The sequence below is a fragment of the Stegostoma tigrinum genome, chromosome 2, assembly GCF_030684315.1.
Source record: "Stegostoma tigrinum isolate sSteTig4 chromosome 2, sSteTig4.hap1, whole genome shotgun sequence".
Lineage (NCBI taxonomy): Eukaryota > Metazoa > Chordata > Chondrichthyes > Orectolobiformes > Stegostomatidae > Stegostoma > Stegostoma tigrinum.
In genome coordinates this window covers 44,676,275-44,695,372 of record NC_081355.1, presented here as the reverse complement: position 1 = coordinate 44,695,372, position 19,098 = coordinate 44,676,275, and the positions used below count along the sequence as shown (strand labels likewise).

At 43.0% G+C, this 19,098-nt stretch overlaps 1 protein-coding gene across 1 annotated transcript in view; it reads right to left on the bottom strand.

Moving 5' to 3' along the window:
- The window catches only part of myo10 (myosin X), a 457,994-nt gene that overhangs the window by 330,848 nt on the left and 108,048 nt on the right, over nucleotides 1-19,098 (bottom strand). Inside the window, exon 5 of the mRNA XM_059653796.1 lies at nucleotides 8,268-8,402. Within this exon, the coding sequence (XP_059509779.1) occupies nucleotides 8,268-8,402 (135 nt within the window). The remainder of the gene's footprint in view (nucleotides 1-8,267; nucleotides 8,403-19,098) is intronic.

Sequence of the window (19,098 nt, the reverse complement as noted above, 5' to 3'; positions counted from 1 at the left end):
TCATGTACAATTTCAACAGAGGAATTTTCCTCTCCCTGAAGGTGACAGAAGAGGGAAATGATAAGGTGTTCAATGACTTGGAGACAATAAGGATTGCAGATGCTGGACGTCAGAGCTAATAAAATGTGGAACTGGAAAAGTACAGCAGGTCAGAATGCATCGGAGGAGCAGGAAAGTCAGTTTCTTCAAGACCCTTGTGTTGGGCCCAGAAAGAACATAGAACTGCACAGCACAGAAACGGGCCCTATGGCCCACAATGTTATGCCAAAAATGAAGCCAAATTAAACTAATCCCTTCTGCTGACCCTTGGTCCAAATCCCTCCACTCCAAATTCATAAATTTGTACAATTATAAAGACCATAACTTTTCAGAGGCTACCCTTTGGCCCTCATTCATCACAATAGGGGCAACTGGAGCACACCACCCTGCAGTCAGGTTACCATGCTTTCCAAGTCAGGTAACTAGCTACCTTTCTTGACTGTCGGGGGATTGTTGAGGTACTAAGTTCGATGTGTTAATCTTAACAGCTTCTTAGTCAAGAAAGCCCCCAACGGATCTCCTTGGTCAGTACTTAACTGCAAAGGCGGTGAGAAAAGGATGAATTTCTAGAAAAACTCTCACATTGTTTTCACAGGGATGGCAGAAGCTGAGGGGAGACATGATAGACTACTACAAAATTGAGGTTTTATAACAGGGTTAACAGTCAGAATCTTCTTCTCAGAGTTAAAATGCCTATATTAGGGATATGCATTTAAGGTGAGTGGGGAGAGTTCACAGGAGAAGCGAGGGGCAAGTTTTTTTGACACACACCCAGTTCTAAGGAAGGGTCATTGGACCTGAAACTTTAACTCTGTTTTCTCCCGCACAGGTGCTGCCAGACCTGCTGAGCTTTTCCAGCAACTTTGTTTTTGTTCCTGATTTACAGCATCTGCAGTTCTTTTGTTTTTTTCACAGATTGGTAGGTGTCTAGAACATCTTGCCATGGGTTGTGGTGGAAACTATTTCCATTTCAAGCCCACCGACTCCCACAGCTACCTAGGATACACCTCCTCCCACCCACCCTCCTGTAAAAATTCGAACCCCTATTCCCAATTCCTCCGCCTCCGCCGCATCTGCTCCCACGACAAGACATTCCACTCCTGCACATCCCAGATGTCCAAGTTCTTCAAGGACCGCAACTTTCCCCCCACAGTGATCGAGAACGCCCTCGACCGCGTCTCCCGTATTTCCCGCAACACGTCCCTCACACCCCGCCCCCGCCACAACCGCCCAAAAAGAGGATCCCCCTCGTTCTCACACACCACCCCACCAACCTCCGGATACAACGCATCATCCTCCGACACTTCCGCCATCTACAATCCGACCCCACCACCCAAGACATTTTTCCATCCCCACCCCTGTCTGCTTTCCGGAGAGACCACTCTCTCCGTGACTCCCTTGTTCGCTCCACACTGCCACTACACCCGGCATCTTCCCCTGCAACCGCAGGAAATGCTACACTTGCCCCCACACCTCCCCCCTCACCCCTATCCCAGGCCCCAAGATGACATTCCACATTAAGCAGAGGTTCACCTGCACATCTGCCAATGTGGTATACTGCATCCACTGTACGCGGTGTGGCTTCCTCTACATTGGGGAAATCAAGCGGAGGCTTGGAGACCGCTTTGCAGAACACCTCCGCTCAGTTTGCAACAAACTACTGCACCTCCCAGTCGCAAACCATTTCCACTCCCCCTCCCATTCTTTAGATGACATGTCCATCCTGGGCCTCCTGCAGTGCCACAATGATGCCACCCGAAGGTTGCAGGAACAGCAACTCATATTCCGCCTGGGAACCCTGCAGCCTAATGGTATCAATGTGGACTTCACCAGTTTCAAAATCTCCCCTTCCCCAACTGCATCCCTAAACCAGCCCAGTTCGTCCCCTCCCCCCACTGCACCACACAACCAGCCCAGCTCTTCCCCCTCCACCCACTGCATCCCAAAACCAGTCCCAACTGTCTCCGCCTCCCTAACCTGTTCTTCCTCTCACCCATCCCTTCCTCCCACCCCAAGCCGCACCCCCATCTACCTACTAACCTCATCCCACCTCCTTGACCTGTCCGTCTTCCCTGGACTGACCTATCCCCTCCCTACCTCCCCACCTATACTCTCTCCACCTATCTTCTTTTCTCTCCATCTTCGGTCCGCCTCCCCCTCTCTCCCTATTTATTCCAGAACCCTCACCCCATCCCCCTCTCTGATGAAGGGTCTAGGCCCGAAACGTCAGCTTTTGTGCTCGAGATGCTGCTTGGCCTGCTGTGTTCGTCCAGCCTCACATTTTGTTGTCTTGGGTTCTCCAGCATCTGCAGTTCCCATTATCACTGATACAATGTTAGGTGTGAGGTCTTGTTTAGAATCGGTTTGTATTTTGGTTTGGAGTCAAACTGTTTTTATTTCTAAAGTAGGAATTTATAAAACACCCATACTGACTGACTGTCTACAAACTACGTGCTTTTTAAACAGAACACATTTATTGCCCGAAGGGTGGTGAGAATCGGCCTGCAAGAGTGGTAGAGTCAGAAATCTTCGTAACACTTAAGGAGGACTTAAATGTATACTTGCAATTCTAAGGCCTTACAAGGCCAAATGCTGGAGAACAGTTGTGGGGTTGGTTTTATTTCCCCAATGCAGGCTTGATGAGCTGAAGGGAATTTTTCTTTGATGTAGATTTCTGTGACTTTGGTATGTCAAAGACCTTTTAGAAATCCAAATAAAATAGTCTCCTTTATCTATTCTGCATGCTACCTCCTCAAAGAACTATAACAAATTTATCAGACATGATTTCCCCTCAGTGAGGCCATGACTCTGTTTAATTATATTGTGAATTTCTAAATACTCTTATTATATCCCTTGTAAGTATACTATTTTCCCAATGATAACCGTTAAGCTAACTGGCCCATAGTTACATAGAACATAGAACAGTGCAGCACGGTACAGGCTCTTCGGCCTTCGACGTTCTGCCTGTCATACCAATCTCAAGCCCATCTAACCTACACTATTCCACGTACGTCCATATGCTTGTCCAATGACAACTTAAATGTACCTAAAGTTGGCGAATCTACTACCGTCGCAGGCAAAGCGTTCCATTCCCTTACTACTCTCCGAGTAAAGAAACTACCTCTGACATCTGTCCTATATCTTTCACCCCTCAATTTAAAGCTATGCCCCCTCGTGCTCGCCGTCACCATCCTAGGAAAAAGGCTCTCCCTATCCACCCTATCTAATCCTCTGATTATTTTATATGTCTCAATTAAGTCACCTCTCAACCTTCTTCTCTCCAACGAAAACAGCCTCATGTCCCTCAGCCTTTCCTTTTAAGACCTTCCCTCCATACCAGGAAACATCCTAGTAAATCTCTTCTGCACCCTTTCCAAAGCTTCTACATCCTTCTTATAATGCGGTGACCAGGTTACCTGTTTATTCACTCCTTCCCTTTTTGACTAACACTTACACTTGCTAAGTTATCCAGTCTTGAGACTTCTCTAGAATCTCAGGATTCTTGGAAGAATTAACCAGTCTATCCACTACCTCTGCATCTACTTGCTTTAAAATTTTAGGGGCCAAACTCCCTAGATCCAAAGCACTCAATAGTCTTTAGCCCCATGAGTTTCCTTAGTACTTTTCCTCCATCGGTGATGGCATTTATTTCCGATTCCCTCTTGGGACTTTTGGCGATTTAGTATTTTTGGAATGCTATTAGTATCTTCTGCCATGAATATTGCTGTGCACCTGTCTGCCATTTCCTGTTCTCATTATTTCTTCAGTTTTGTTCTCCAAGAAGCCTATTTTCACATTGGCCTTTCTTTTCCTTTTTATACATTTAAAGAAACTCTTACTGTCTGGTTTTGGAATAGTTGCATGCTTGCTATCTTTGTTATCATAGGATCATAGAACCCGTACTGTCTGGAAACAGGTCATTCAGCCAAACAAGTCCACACCACCACCCCTTTGAACAGCATCCCATCCAGGCCCATGCCCCTACCCCTAAATTTCCCATGCCTAACCCACCTAACCTAAACATCCCTGGACACTATGGGCAATTTAATACAGCCAATCCACCTATCCTGCACATCTTTCGACTGTGGGAGGAAACAGGAGGACCAGGAGAAAACCCACGCAGACAGATGGAGAATGCGCAAACTTCACAAAGACTGCTACCCGAGGCTGGAATTGAACCCGAGTCACTGGCACTGTGAGACAGCAATGCTAACCACTGAGCCACCATGCCAGAGTCTCATGCAAGGCAAGGATTAATACTCCATGCATCTGGAGCCTTAGACCACTCGGCCATCCTTACAAGCTGCCATAACTCCACATTTACCTCGATTCACCCACTCACCCCCAGAAACTATGAGGCAATTTAGCCAACTCACCCAGCCTGCACATCATTGAACAGTGGGGAGGATACTAGAACACTCAGAGGAGGCTGCTCAAACTGTCACTTGATGCTGGAATCAAACCTGGGGCTCTGGTGCTGTACGGCTGTAGTGCTAACCACTTAGCCACCCCTGTGCTGTTATCTTCGTTAGCTTTGATAACATAGAACGTACAACAGTACAGCACAGTACAGGCCCTTCTGACCATGATGTTGCACCGACCTATCATACGAAGATCAAACTACTCTGCATACCCTACATTTTACTATCATCCACGAGCCTATCCAAGAGTTGCTTAAAAGTCCCTAAAGTATCTGACTCCACTACCACTGCCGGCAGCACATTCCACATGCCCACCATTCTCTTTGTGAAGAGCCTACCTCTGACATCTCCCCTGTACCTTCATCCAATTACCTTAAAATTATGTCCCCTCATAACACTCTTTTCCCCTTGGGAAACCGTCTCTGGCTATCCACTTTATCTATGCTTCTCATCATTTTGTAAATCTCTATCAAGTCACCTCTCGGCCTTCTTCGCTCCAATGAAAAAAGCCCTTGCTGCCTCAACCTTTCCTCAATCCAGGCAGCATCCCAATAAACCTCGTGGCTCTTAAACTCAATTCCCTTGCCAATGAAATCCAACACATCATATGCCTTCTTTATAACTCTATCAACACGGGTAGCGACTTTAAGTGATTTATGGACATGGACCCCAAGATCCTTCTGTTCCTCCACACTGCTGAAAATCCTGCCATTAACCCTATATTCTGCATTCAAATTAACCTTTGCAAAACGAATCACTTCACACTATTCCAGGTAACATCCCCAAGAACTTGCACTTGTTAGCACCTTCCATAACGTCCCCAATCTTCGCTGCATTTTAAGTTTTCTTCTTTCAATTTCATACTACCTTTAACTTCCTTACTTGACTATAATCAGTTAACTCCTTCCCGGAGTTCTCCAGGAATGAATCTTTGCTGTGAGTCATAAACTATTTTCTCATGTCTGTCATTGTTCCTTAACTGTCATTGCTGTTAGATCATTTCCCAGTCCACTTCAACTAACTCAGTACTCATCTGCGTGATTGCCATAATTTAAGTTTAGCGCTGCTGTTTCTAACCTAAGCGTTTCACTCTCAAATGAATGCTAAAATTCTACCATGTCATGGTCACTATTTGTTAGAGGACCTTTTACTCTGAAATAACTTATTAAACCTGCTTCATTACACGCTACCAGATCCAAAATAGCTTGAAGCCTAATTCAGATCCATGACATATTGTTCTAAGAAATTGCAAAACAACAGTTTATCCCTCATGTCTACCTTTGCCAATTTGTTTTCCCCAGTCTACGAATTGATTAAGTTCATTCATTTTTGGTGCAATCATTATCTCATTATTTCTTCTCTGTCCTATTGAACATCTAATGTTAGGAGGCCTATATTTCCATCACCTTATTCTCTCTATTTCTTAATTCCATCCATGTAGATTCTACATCATGTAATCCAAGGTCATTTCTTGTTATTGCACATATTTGATCTGGTACAACAAAGCTACCCAGAACTCTTCCTTTCCCGTCCTTTCAAAAAGTCACACACACCTGAATACTACCTTACCAACAGTGATCTCCTTGCAACCAAGTATCCATAGATTAGATTCCCTACTGTGTGGAAACAAGCCCTTCAGCCCAACAAGTCCCCTGCAGTCCACACTGTCCCTTGCAGCATCCCACCCATAACCATCCCCCTATAACCCACACACCCCTGAACACTACGGGCAATCCACTAGCCTGCATATCTTTGGATTGCGGGAGGAAGCCGGAGCACCTGGAGGAAACCCACGCAAACACAGGGAGAACGTGCAAACTCCACACAGTGACCCAAGGCTGGAATCGAACATTGGTCTCTGGCGCTGTGAGGCTGCAACGCTAACCATAAGCCACAGCGCCATCCTGATCATACCTACCAATGTCTGTGTGTGCCATTAATTCATTTATTCCTGAGTACTTTGCACATTTATGTAAAGGCCCATTAATTTTGACTTTTTAGCCTATTTCCCTCTGACATTATGTGCTGCTGTTTTCTTATGCCTGTGCACTGTCCTTTCCTGTTCTATTCAGGATATCACTGCCAGCAGAGTCACTACATCCTATTGCTTTATAAGCCAATGCATCCTCTTCCCTAAACCCTCTCTAATTAGTTTGAAGGTTTAGTCATGCAATTTGCCAAGACACTGGTCCAAGCATGGTTCAAACAAAAACTACCCAACTGGAACAGCTCCCTTCCATATCAATAGTGGGGTCACATAAACTGAAACCTAATTCTTCTAAACCAATTTTTACACATGTAAATTTATTTATCCTGAGTCAGTTTTCCCACGGTTTGGACAGAAATCCTGAGGTTATTACAATAAAGGTTTTGCTTTCTCTTTAAGGTCCCAAGTGCTCAAGTTGTTTCAGCAGTTCTCCTTTCTGATTCTATCAGCGTTAGCATGAACAAGGATAATGATAACTCGATCTCCCGCATAACATATGAAATTTCCTTTCCAGCCCCAAGATGCCCTTCACCCTAGCACTGAGCAGGCAACATAACAATTGGAACTCTCATTATATTATCCCCTACTACTACTTTGTTCCAAATTTCTTCCCATAATTAAATGGCTCCCTCTATCATGGTGACATGGTCAGTTCACTCATCCTCCCTGCTGTCCTCATCACACCTTGTCAGGCAACTGCTGGACACTTGTATCATCACAGCCTCCTGAGAGCTGTGCCTCATGTCCCCATACCAACCTGATCTAGAAATGCACTATCCTGTCCTGGATCACAGACCACATTTAAATTGGTTAAAGGGGTGTGAGCAACTCCTGCAGCAAATTATCCAGGTAACCCTCACCGTCCCTGATGCAATGTTATGCCAAGGGCTCGGACTCCAGTTTCTGAACTGACATCCAAACTTGCTCAAGCTTCAAACACATGCTACAAATGTATTCACTGGGGATCATCTTGGTTTCCAACATCTCCCACATGCTGCAGCTGCAAACATCAGCTCCCATGTCCAATGTATTTTATTTAAGCTATGAATTAAAATCACTAATGTCCTTTCTCTTTCCACTTGAGGAATTCCTACTCTGAACTTGTTATATTATTATTCTTTCTCTTTAAAAGACATTATTTCAGTACTGTATTGATATGAAAGAGGCAACTTCAGCAAGGTACCAGAAACAGCCTGGAAAGTGAAGAGGAAGGAGTATAAGGTATTTGGAGAATTAAGGCTTAGGTACAGAAGACAAAATTAATAGACTCAATGTTAATAGACTCAATATATTTGGGCAGCATGGTGGCTCAGTGGTTAGCACGACTGCCTCACAGCACCAGGGACCCAGGTTCAATTCCAGCCTTGGACCACTGACTGTGTGGAGTTTGCACATTCTCCCTGTGTCTGCATGGGTTTCCTCCAGGAGCTCCAGTTTCCTCCCACAGTCCAAAGACGTGCAAGTTAGGTGGACTGGCCATGCTAAATTGCCCCTAGTGTTCAGGGATGTGTAGATTAGGTGGATTATAGGTATATGGGTCTGGGTGGAATGCTCCAAGGGTCAGTGAAGACTTGTTGGGCTGAAGGGCCTGTTACCACACTGTTGGGAGTCTATGGTCTAATATAGAAATCTCTGCATCTGAACAATTGGTCCTGCTTGGTTGAGGAAAAAGCTTTATAAAAAGTACATTAGGAGTTGTTAAAAAAAAGTATCAAAATATTATAGCACAAACAAATTAAGTGACATTAGGATTTCCAAACTCTCAATGAAACCTCGATTACATACGCAAATTAACAACAATTGCACATTCAGCACCTTACCTGCTTTCCAAAATAGCCTGCTCCACATAGGAAACATTTTCCTTTGCCATTACATCAAGAGAACGTTGGCTCATTGCTGATAAATACTTCAAGATATGTTTTGTGCTTTCTGTTTTTCCAGCACCACTTTCTCCACTACAACAAAAACCAACATTAAGATTAACACTAATAAAACAATAGCAATGCCCAGCATATTTTGCAGTGTTCAACAAATTTGTAAAAACCATTCAGGAGGGTTTCTTGACACAGTTTGTGAACAATCCAGCCAGGAAAGTTTGAACTGAACCCAGTTTAGCAAAATGAGCCTGGTCAGGTGAGTGAAATTTCAGTGGGGGAGCATTTTTGGAGTAGTGGCCATAACAGTGAGATTTAAGATACTCAGGAATGGGGATAATAGCAGTCCTCGATGAAAGTATTAAAATGGGGTAAGGTGAACTACAACAAATCTTTGGCAGGAACTGGAGAATTTTGATTGGAGACAGCCGTTTGAGGGTAAATCCACATCGGACATGTGGGAGTATTTCAAAAAGTAGTTGAAAAGAGTTCAGGAGTGGCATGTTCCTGCGAGAATAAAGGAAAGAAATGGCAAGTTACATGAACCGAGGATGGCTAGGGATCTTACGATCTTGGTCAAAAAGAAAAAGGAAGCATACATTTGGTCTAGGGAGATGGGAACTGATGAAGCCCTGGAAGTATAAAGAAAGTAGGAAAGAACTCAAACAAAGAATTAGGAGGGCAAAAAAGGGTCATGAAAAGTTGTTAGCAAACAGGATTGAGGAGAATCCCAAGGCTTTTTAATACTTCGATAAGTGTTAAATTTCTAAGCCAAACTGCTGTTAAAAAAGGTGGTGTTACTGGGCATATTAAAAATATTAAGGTAGATAGGCCCCCAGGTCCTGATGGACCTATCCCAGAATATTGAGGGAGGCAAGACAACAAATTGCTGGAGCATTGACAGGCATCTTTGTATCCTTGAGACCCCAGAAGATTGCAGATAGCCAATGCTGTCCTATTGTTTTAGAAGGGTAGCAGAGATAATCCTGGAAATTACAGGCCTGTGAGCCTCACTTCGGTGATAGGAAAATTATTGGAAAAGATTTCCAGGGACAAGATCAATATGCATTTAGAAGCAAATGGATTTATTAGCAATAAAGAGCATGGTTTTGTGCAGGGGAGGTCATTCCTCAGTAACTTGATTGAAGTTTTGTTTTGAGGTGGTGACAAAGATAATTGATGAGGGAAAGGCAGTTGACGCTGTCTACATGGACTTCAGTAAAGCCTTTGACAAGGTCCCTCATGGCAGACTTGTACAAAAGGTGAAGTCACGTGCTATCATGGGTGAGCTGGCAAGATAAATACAGAAGTGGCTTAGTCATAGGAGACATAGGGGAGCAGTGTAAAGACGCTTTTCGAAATGGAGGGTTGAGACTACTGGCATTCCACAGGGATCAGTCCTGTGACCTCTGCCATTTGTGGTCTACGTAAATAACTTGAAAGGAAATGTGGATATTTAGATCAGTTGGAGGGATCGGCAGAAAAATGGCAGATGGCGTTTCATCTGGATAAACGAGGTGATGCATTTTGGAAGGTCAACTACAGGTAGGAATTATACAGAGAATTGCAGAACCGTCAGGAGTATTGATATGCAGAGAATCTGGGTGTGCAGGTCCACAGCTCACTGAAGGTGGCAGCGCAGGTAGGTAACATTATAATAAAGATCTATGGCATGCTTGCCTTCATTGGAAGGAGTATCGTCTATTCTTATACTCAAGTTATGCTGCAGCTTTATAGACGGTTTAAGGAACAGTTGTTGGGAGTGATGAGTAAATATGTCCCTCTGAGACAGGCAAGAAGGGGTAAGATTAAGGAACCTTGGATGACGAGAGCGGTGGAGCTTCTAGTGAAAAGGAAGAAGGTAGCTTACATAAGGTGGAGGAAGCTAGGGTCAAGTTCAGCTAGAGAGGATTACATGCAGGCAAGGAAGGAGCTCAAAAATGGTCTGAGGAGAGCCAGGAGGGGGCACGAGAAAGGCTTGGCAGAAGGAATCCGGGAAAACACAAAGGCATTTTACACTTACGTGAGGAATAAGAGAATGGTCAAAGAAAGAGTAGGGCCGATCAGGGATAGCAGAGGGAACTTGTGTGTGGAGCCTGAGGAGGTAGGGGAAGCCCTAAATGAGTTTTTTGCTTCTGTCTTTACGAAAGAAACCAACTTTGTAGTGAATGAAACCTTTGAAGAGCAGGTGTGCATGCTGGAATGGATAGAGATAGACGAAGCTGGTGTGCTGAAAATTTTGTCAAACATTAAGATTGACAAGTCGCCAGGCCCGGATCAGATTTGTCCTCGGCTGCTTTGGGAAACGAGAAATGCAATTGCTTCGCCACTTGCGAAGATCTTTGCATCCTCGCTCTCCACTGGAGTCGTACCTGAGGACTGGAGAGAGGCAAATGTAATTCCTCTCTTCAAGAAAGGAAATAGGGAAATCCCCGGCAATTATAGACCGGTAAGTCTCACGTCTGTCGTCTGCAAGGTGTTAGAAAGGATTCTGAGGGATAAGATTTATGACCATCTGGAAGAGCATGGCTTGATCAAATACAGTCAACACGGCTTTGTGAGGGGTAGGTCATGCCTTACAAACCTTATCGAGTTTTTTGAGGATGTGACTAGAAAAGTTGATGAGGGTCGAGCTGTGGATGTGGTGTATATGGACTTCAGTAAGGCATTTGATAAGGTTCCCCATGGTAGGCTCATTCAGAAGGTCAGGAAGAATGGGATACAGGGGAACTTAGCTGCTTGGATACAGAATTGGCTGGCCAACAGAAGACAGCGAGTGGTAGTAGAAGGAAAATATTCTGCCTGGAAGTCAGTGGTGAGTGGAGTTCCACAGGGCTCTGTCCTTGGGCCTCTACTGTTTGTAATTTTTATTAATGACTTGGATGAGGGAATTGAAGGATGGGTCAGCAAGTTTGCAGACGACACAAAGGTCGGAGGTGTCGTTGACAGTGTAGAGGGCTGTTGTAGGCTGCAGCGGGACATTGACAGGATGCAGAGATGGGCTGAGAGGTGGCAGATGGAGTTCAACCTGGATAAATGCGAGGTGATGCATTTTGGAAGGTCGAATTTGAAAGCTGAGTACAGGATTAAGGATAGGATTCTTGGCACCGTGGAGGAACAGAGGGATCTTGGTGTGCAGATACATAGATCCCTTAAAATGGCCACCCAAGTGGACAGGGTTGTTAAGAAAGCATATGGTGTTTTGGCTTTCATTAACAGGGGGATTGAGTTTAAGAGTCGTGAGATCTTGTTGCAGCTCTATAAAACTTTGGTTAGACCGCACTTGGAAGACTGCGTCCAGTTCTGGGCGCCCAATTATAGGAAAGATGTGGATGCTTTGGAGAGGGTTCAGAGGAGGTTTACCAGGATGCTGCCTGGACTGGAGGGCTTATCTTATGAAGAGAGGTTGACTGAGCTCGGTCTCTTTTCATTGGAGAAAAGGAGGAGGAGAGGAGACCTAATTGAGGTATACAAGATAATGAGAGGCATAGATAGAGTTGATAGCCAGAGACTATTTCCCAGGGCAGAAATGGCTAGCACGAGGGGTCATAGTTTCAAGCTGGTTGGTGGAAAGTATAGAGGGGATGTCAGAGGCAGGTTCTTTACGCAGAGAGTTGAGAGCATGGAATGCGTTGCCAGCAGCAGTTGTGGAAGCAAGGTCATTGGGGTCATTTAAGAGACTGCTGGACATGTATATGGTCACAGAAATTTGAGGGTGCATACATGAGGATCAATGGTCGGCACAACATTGTGGGCTGAAGGGCCTGTTCTGTGCTGTACTGTTCTATGTTCTATGTCTATGTTCTAACCTTAGTTAAGCCACACTTGGAATATTGCATGCAGTTCTAGTCACTACACTACCTGAAGGATGTGGATGCTTTGGAGAGGTCACAGAAAAAGTTTGCCAGGATGTTGCCTGACATGGTGCATTTTAGCTACAAAGAGGTCAGATACATTGGGTTTGTTTTCATTGGAAAAAAGGAGGTTGAGGGGTAACCTCGTAGAAGTTTAAAAGACTGTGAATGGCATGGATAGAGTGGTAAATATGAGGCTTTTTTCTAGGATCAATTACTGGGGAACAAAAATTCAAGATATGGGGTTTGGGGTGGGGGTCCTGCATTAAAAAGAGATGTACAAGGCATGTTTTTCCATACAAAGTGGGTGCCAGGAAGGCACTGCCAGACATGAAAGCAGACACAACAGCAACATTCAAGAATCACCTGGATAAATACATGAATAGGAAGGGAACGGAGGGATACAGATCCTGTAAGTGAAGACAGTTTCACTATGAAAGGGCAAAATGTGTCAGCACAGTCTTAGAGGGCAATTCTATACATTAATTCCCAAAGTCATGAAACTATTCACAGCGCCAATACCCGGCTTCCAAAATTCTTCTTTACACCAACTCCAATTAAGTCAGAATCCCATTTCTTGCATCTTAACCCTCAGAAAATCCGATCTGACAAGACATCTTAGAGTTCAGGGTCTGAGTAACTGAGGCCAATGATTTGATTGTGTGTAGTCGAAGATAATGAAGTTTAAGTGGAAAATGATGCTTCAGTCAGGAGAGCAGTGAAGTAATCATCCATTGAATCCCTACAGTGTGGTAATAGGCCCTTCAGCCCACCAAGTCCACAGTGACCCTCAGAGCTCCACCCAGGCACATCCCTCTATAACCCACCTAATCTACACATCCCTGAACACTATGACCAGTCTACCTAGCCTGCACATCTTTGGACTGTGGGAGCACCAGCGCAAGCCCATGCAGATATGGGGAGAATGTGTTAGCCCCACACAGACAGCCTGAGTGTGGAATTGAATCTGAGTCCTGCTGTGATGCACCAGTGCTAACCACTGAGCCACTGTGCCACGAGGTTATGCTACAGTTCTATATAATTCTGGTTAGACCACACTTGGAATATTGTGTTTAGTTCTGGTTGCCTTATTTAAGGAAGGACGTGGAAGCTTTAGAGATGGTGCAGAGGAGATTTACCAGGATGCTGCCTGGACTGGAGGGCAGGTCTTATGAGGAAAGGTTGATGGGGCTAGGGCTTTTCTCACTAGAGTGAAAAAGGATGAGAGGTGACTTGATAGAGGTGTACAAGATGATGAGAGGCATAGATAGAGTGGATAGCCAGAGACTTTTTCCCAGGGCAGAAATGATTTTTACAAGGGAGCATAATTTTAAGGTGGTTGGAGGAAGGTATAGGGGAGATGTCAGAGGTAGGTTCTTCACACAAAGTGGTGGGTGCTTGGAATGCGTTGCTGACAGTGGTAGTGGAGTCAGATACATTACAGACATTTAAGCGACTCTTGGATAGGCACATGGATGATAATATAATTTAGGATATGCAGGGGTGGTTTGATCTTAGTAGGATAACAGGTCAGCACAACATGTAATCAGGTCCCAAAACAGCTGGAGTACGTTTCTGAAGAGTATTCCAGTAGATAAGAGTCACCCGCTCTGCTGTAAATTGAAGAATGTCACTGAAAAGGCTTAAAGCCAGCTCACTATCACCTTATCCAGAACACCACAGGATGGAGAATAAATGCTGGCCTAGCCACAGGAAATACATCCCACAAATGAATAAAATAAGCAGACTCGCCCTGTTGAAATTACATCTTGATATGCACTTCTCATAATTCAAAATCTTAGTGCTCTTTTGCAATTTATTTTACGATTTCTGAAGCTTCTAATTTGCTGCCATGCTCTAACTGCCCACTCTGCAATCCTTCCAGAGAACCCCCTCACATGAAACAACTCATTTGGTCTTACCTGCTGGAACACACTTCTGAAACCATTTTTTCCTTCTTCTGGGCCTGATGACTTCAATACTGTCCTGGTCAACCTCCCATTTTCCACCTTATGTAAAAACTTACATTTGGCATAAACTAACCATCTGACAACATTCAATGCCTAAACTCTACAATCTGACATTCGTTCCCTAAAACTCTTCCTTATGTGCATTTTATTACCTACAGCTTTGATAAAATCTCCATCTCTCACTTGGTGTCAGCACATCTGTTATCACTCCTATGAAGCACTTTGGTTTTGCAACTATACGTAGAACATAGAACATTACAGCACAGTTCAGGCCCTTCGGCCCTTGATGTTGTGCCAACCTGTCATACCAACCTGAAGTCCATCATACCAACCTGAAGTCCTATAGTCCAAAGATGTGCAGGCTAGGTGGATTGACCATGCTAAATTGGCCGTAGTGTTCAGGGATGTGTCGGTTATCGGGGGATGGGTCTGGGTGGGGTGCTTTAAGGGGCGGTGTGGACTTGTTGGGCCGAAGGGCCTGTTTCCACAATGTAGGGAATCTAATCTAATCTAATTTATAGGAGTGCTATTTAAATGCAACTTGTTGTTGCTGTTTCTTTTAAAAATGTAGCGATAGCTTGCTTTCTGAGCATGGTTTCAGTCAACCTGCCACAGTCCTCTGATGGGACGTAGAACGCGAAATTTCACTGTGTTGAATCCTGGAAACAAATCTACACAGTAGTGGTTGTTGTTTAATTGTAGGTGCCAGCAACATTTGAGATTATTTGCTCTCTGAATAAACTTTACGGTTGTGTGCCTTTCGCCCAACGAATTAATACAAATTTTATTAGCTAAGTACTCCAGATCATCTCGTTTGATGGATACCCAAAGAAAATTTGTCTAGTTAAATACAACTAAAACAATCCAGAAAAAATAACTATCAAACATGACAAAGTAGAGTAACTATTAAATATTCTTTCACTACAACACATTAAAAGCCAACGTACAAATAGAATTAGCTAAAAATTAGTTAAAAATTCAACTGTACAGAAGCTGGATTACACCACGCCTGGAGTACTGTTTGCAGTTTTAGTCGCAGCAAAGATTAGTGCCATAGAGGGAATGCAGAGGTTCATCGGACTTATTCCTGTGGATGTCAGAACTGACTTATGCAGACTGGGCCTTTCTTCTCTAGTGTCTGGAAGGATGAAAGATGATCACATTGCAGCCGACAAAATACTTAAAGGGATAGACAGGTAGATACAGATTGGGGAATCTAGAACTGGGACACAATTCACAAAAAAAGGGGGATGCCATTGGGGCTAAGATGAGGAGAAATATTTTTACTCAGCTGTGAATCTCTAGAATTCTCTACCCAACAGGGCCATGGAAGCTCAGCTTTGTGCGCCTTTTACAACAGAGGTCAATAAATCTTTGAATATCAACGATATAAAATATTATGGCGATTTAAAGCCGTTGAAATGTTTACTCAAGTCACGAGCATATTAAATAGTTTAACAGGCTGAATGTCTACTCCTACCACCAATCCCTGAAATAAAAAAGGTAATATACTGTGGATATTGGTAATTTGAAACAAACACAGAATGCTGGAGAAACTCAACATGCATGGCAGCATTTGCGGGGAGAAAGAGAGTTAATATATTAAGTCTGATTTAACCAGTTCTAAAGAAGAGCCTACAGCAGTTAATACAGTATGCCTTCCCCAATTAGCCACTTGACAGGCCAGTAGCAGGCCTTCCCCAGGATCAGTAGCCCAGCAACACAGGTTATACCCACAGATCTGTTAATCAAGAGGCCAGCAGGTATCCTTTGTAGGTAATGCCTGCAGGAGCAAAGGCAGCGGTCACAAATGCATCAAATAGAAGTCCAGTATGAGTGAAATACCCAGGTCACAGATGAGCAAGGGCAGGTCAGGTCATTCAACAGGAGGAGGAGGAAGTTTAGCACCAAGAACAAGGGAGTTCCTTTCAGCAACTCCCAAACATCTGATGCCAAATCCTTCAAGTGATATTGAGCACCTGACAAAGCAGGATCTTTCCACCACTTGCCCTTGCTCACAGGGAAACCCAAAATAGTTTTGCATTTAATGCTCCCTGCATTGAAACCCTCTGCCCATCCAACTGCTGAATAACAGCAACAATGCTATCAGGCACTTTAAAAGTTATTATTGCACAGTTAAGATGCTGGCAGAATCTGGAAAGCTATCCACAAGCCTTCCAACCTAGATTTAATTGGAGCAGAGGTTGAACTTCTATGAAGTACAACCTGGTAACCTTGCTGCTGATTAAAAACTTCCTTGCCTTTGGACAGGGTGTTAAATTCCAGTGTGGTTTGGAACTCAGCTGTGATAATAAAATCTCCAGTGGGGACTACGTTACAATCTTTGAAGTACTAGCACAGAATAGATAGCTTGATTGAATTAACAGAAGAAGTCTTTTAAAGTAGCTCAAACAGATTGTCATTTGTTCCACACTTCAATAGCAGGACTGATGTCTTAACTTTGAATCAAAAAATAATGCACAAAATCCAAATTACACAGCAAAACCTTAATCTCAATCTAGTTTAGTTGGGCATTAGGTTGTAACCCGCCATATTTCCCATGCTTGTAAAACTAAATGGACATGACAATTTCGGAATTCCAATTCCAATGCCCTTTTTTCCCTTCACACGATCTAGGTACGCCATGAATTCAGTCCAACTGCTTTCATCTTCCCAATATTTAATAAGAAGAAACTTCTGCCCAACCAGTATTGATTGCCAGACAAGCAATCTGATGACGTTGAGCATGTATTAGTGGATTCTACTTCATTGTTCATTACAGCTCAATCACAAGTGCTTGCTGCCCCAGTCCAAAAGGAATCTTAGAAGTTCTGAAGTTAATTAATTTCCAGGTCAATTAATTTCCAGGTCAATAAATTTCATTGCAATACAAAATTATGCGATGGCTACTTTCCTCTATCTTATTTTGAATGAACTACTACTGGATTTTATACCATACAGTTGTAGCCAGACACACTGCTCATCACATCAACTGAGTGGAATCTGAAAGCAGTCACCTTGTTTGAAAACGTTTCCTTTAATTCAGAGAACATACATATCATAATTCAAGAAAGATGTCCTGTGTTTTCTGATCGTTTAATAAAGCTGATATTTTCAAGCAACCAGCTATTCTCGAATAAAGAATCCATGTTCAGCGTCCCGCTTGATTGCTTTTGTGTGCAGAAGTATTTATTAGCTACTCTTATTTTAAATAAAAAACATCTTTAATATATAAAAAATAAAGTGGTTGAATAGGTAGGTCAGGTTTTAGAGGCATGCTTGTTGCAGGAACTGGTAATAATATTAAAGTAACCACAGTACAGATCAATGAAATTGCACCAAGCAATATAGTTATAAATCTCAACCTTTCAAAGTTATATTACGTCCATTAAGCTAATTAGCCTTTTTCATACCCACCACACCCAATAGTAATTTCAAAGTACTGTAATGTACAAAAGGTGCATCTCAAATTCTGAAGAAGGGTCTTGGCTCTAAACGTCAGCATTCCTGCTCCTCTGATGCTGCTTGGCCTGCTGTGTTCATCCAGCTCTACACCTTGTTATCTCAGATTCTCCAGCATCTGCAGTTCCTACTATCTCTGCAATAATTTCTATTCTTTCCAGTTTAGAAGATGGTGATATTAACATAGTTGAAAATGTATCCAAATGGCTAGTTCTCCCTGTCTTCCTTGATCTAACTTTGCTAACCAGTCTATCATGTTCTCAGAGTAGCTTTAAAAAAATGTCAAAACTTTATCAAAGTGACAGTAAAATCACACTGTTCCTCCCAAACAAAGCAATTATTGAAGACAATCTACTAGTGAATTAAATTCCTGCATTAAAGCATAACAAATTGCAATCTGATCCATTCAGATTGCTTCTTGATTTGAAACACAGACACTATCTGCACCAGCATTAATACTCGCAGATACTGAAATACAAACATTAGTATGAATTATATATCAAGACAGGGGTAGGATTCAAGGCATTAACTGAGTAGAAGCTCTAACAATAATAATAGCTAAAGCTCTTGTTTTTGTGTTATAGCAAAGTTATTTAAACTCCCAAATTGACTGTTTCTTCCTAATTACCCCGAAGATCCTCTGTGAAATTTAACCACTATGTTTATTCAATTTGGAGAAAAATAAATCTATTTCCACGTTACCGTAATTCAGACAATCCCACTGCTCCTGATTCCATTTGGCCCTTCAAATATGCTCAGCTACTTAATGAGATCATGAATGAAGAGCTTCTGGTCTGAGTTCCATTCTGATCTGTTCCTGCTAGGTTTATTTCTCTTGACTACCAATAATCTATCTTCACTTTACGAATAATCAACGACCCTGCCTCCTCTGTCTTCTAGGCAGTGAGTTCCAAAGTTACAACCTTCATATGAGAAAAGAAAATCCCATTATCTCTGTCCTGAAAGGAAATCTCCAATGTTAAAACAGTGTCTTCTGGCTCTGGACTGACATGCAAAAGAAAATATCTCTTCCATGCATTTCTTTGTCAAGGCTATTCAGGATCTTATATATTCAATCAAATCACCTTTCACTTTTCTAAAGCCCAGTGAAAACAACTCCAGTCCGTCCAACCTTACTTCAGCAGACAACTCATTCAATCTTAGGAAGGGTTACCGGGCCCAAAACATTAACTGATGTTCTCTCCCCAGATGCTGCCAGACCCGCTGAGTTTTTCCAGCTACTTCTGTTTTTGTTCTTAATTTACAGTATCTGCAGTTCTTTTGGTTTTTAACTCATTCAGTCTGGTTGTCAATTAAAGTAAATAAAACACTATGGATGCTGGAATTTAGTAAACCTCCTGTGAACCACATCAAATGCATTTAGATTGTTCCTTAAAGAGCAGCCAAAAATACACACTGCATTTGAGATGTCGTCTCATCAATGCACTCCATAGCCGAAGAAGCATGGTATCTATATTTATTATGTTCCAT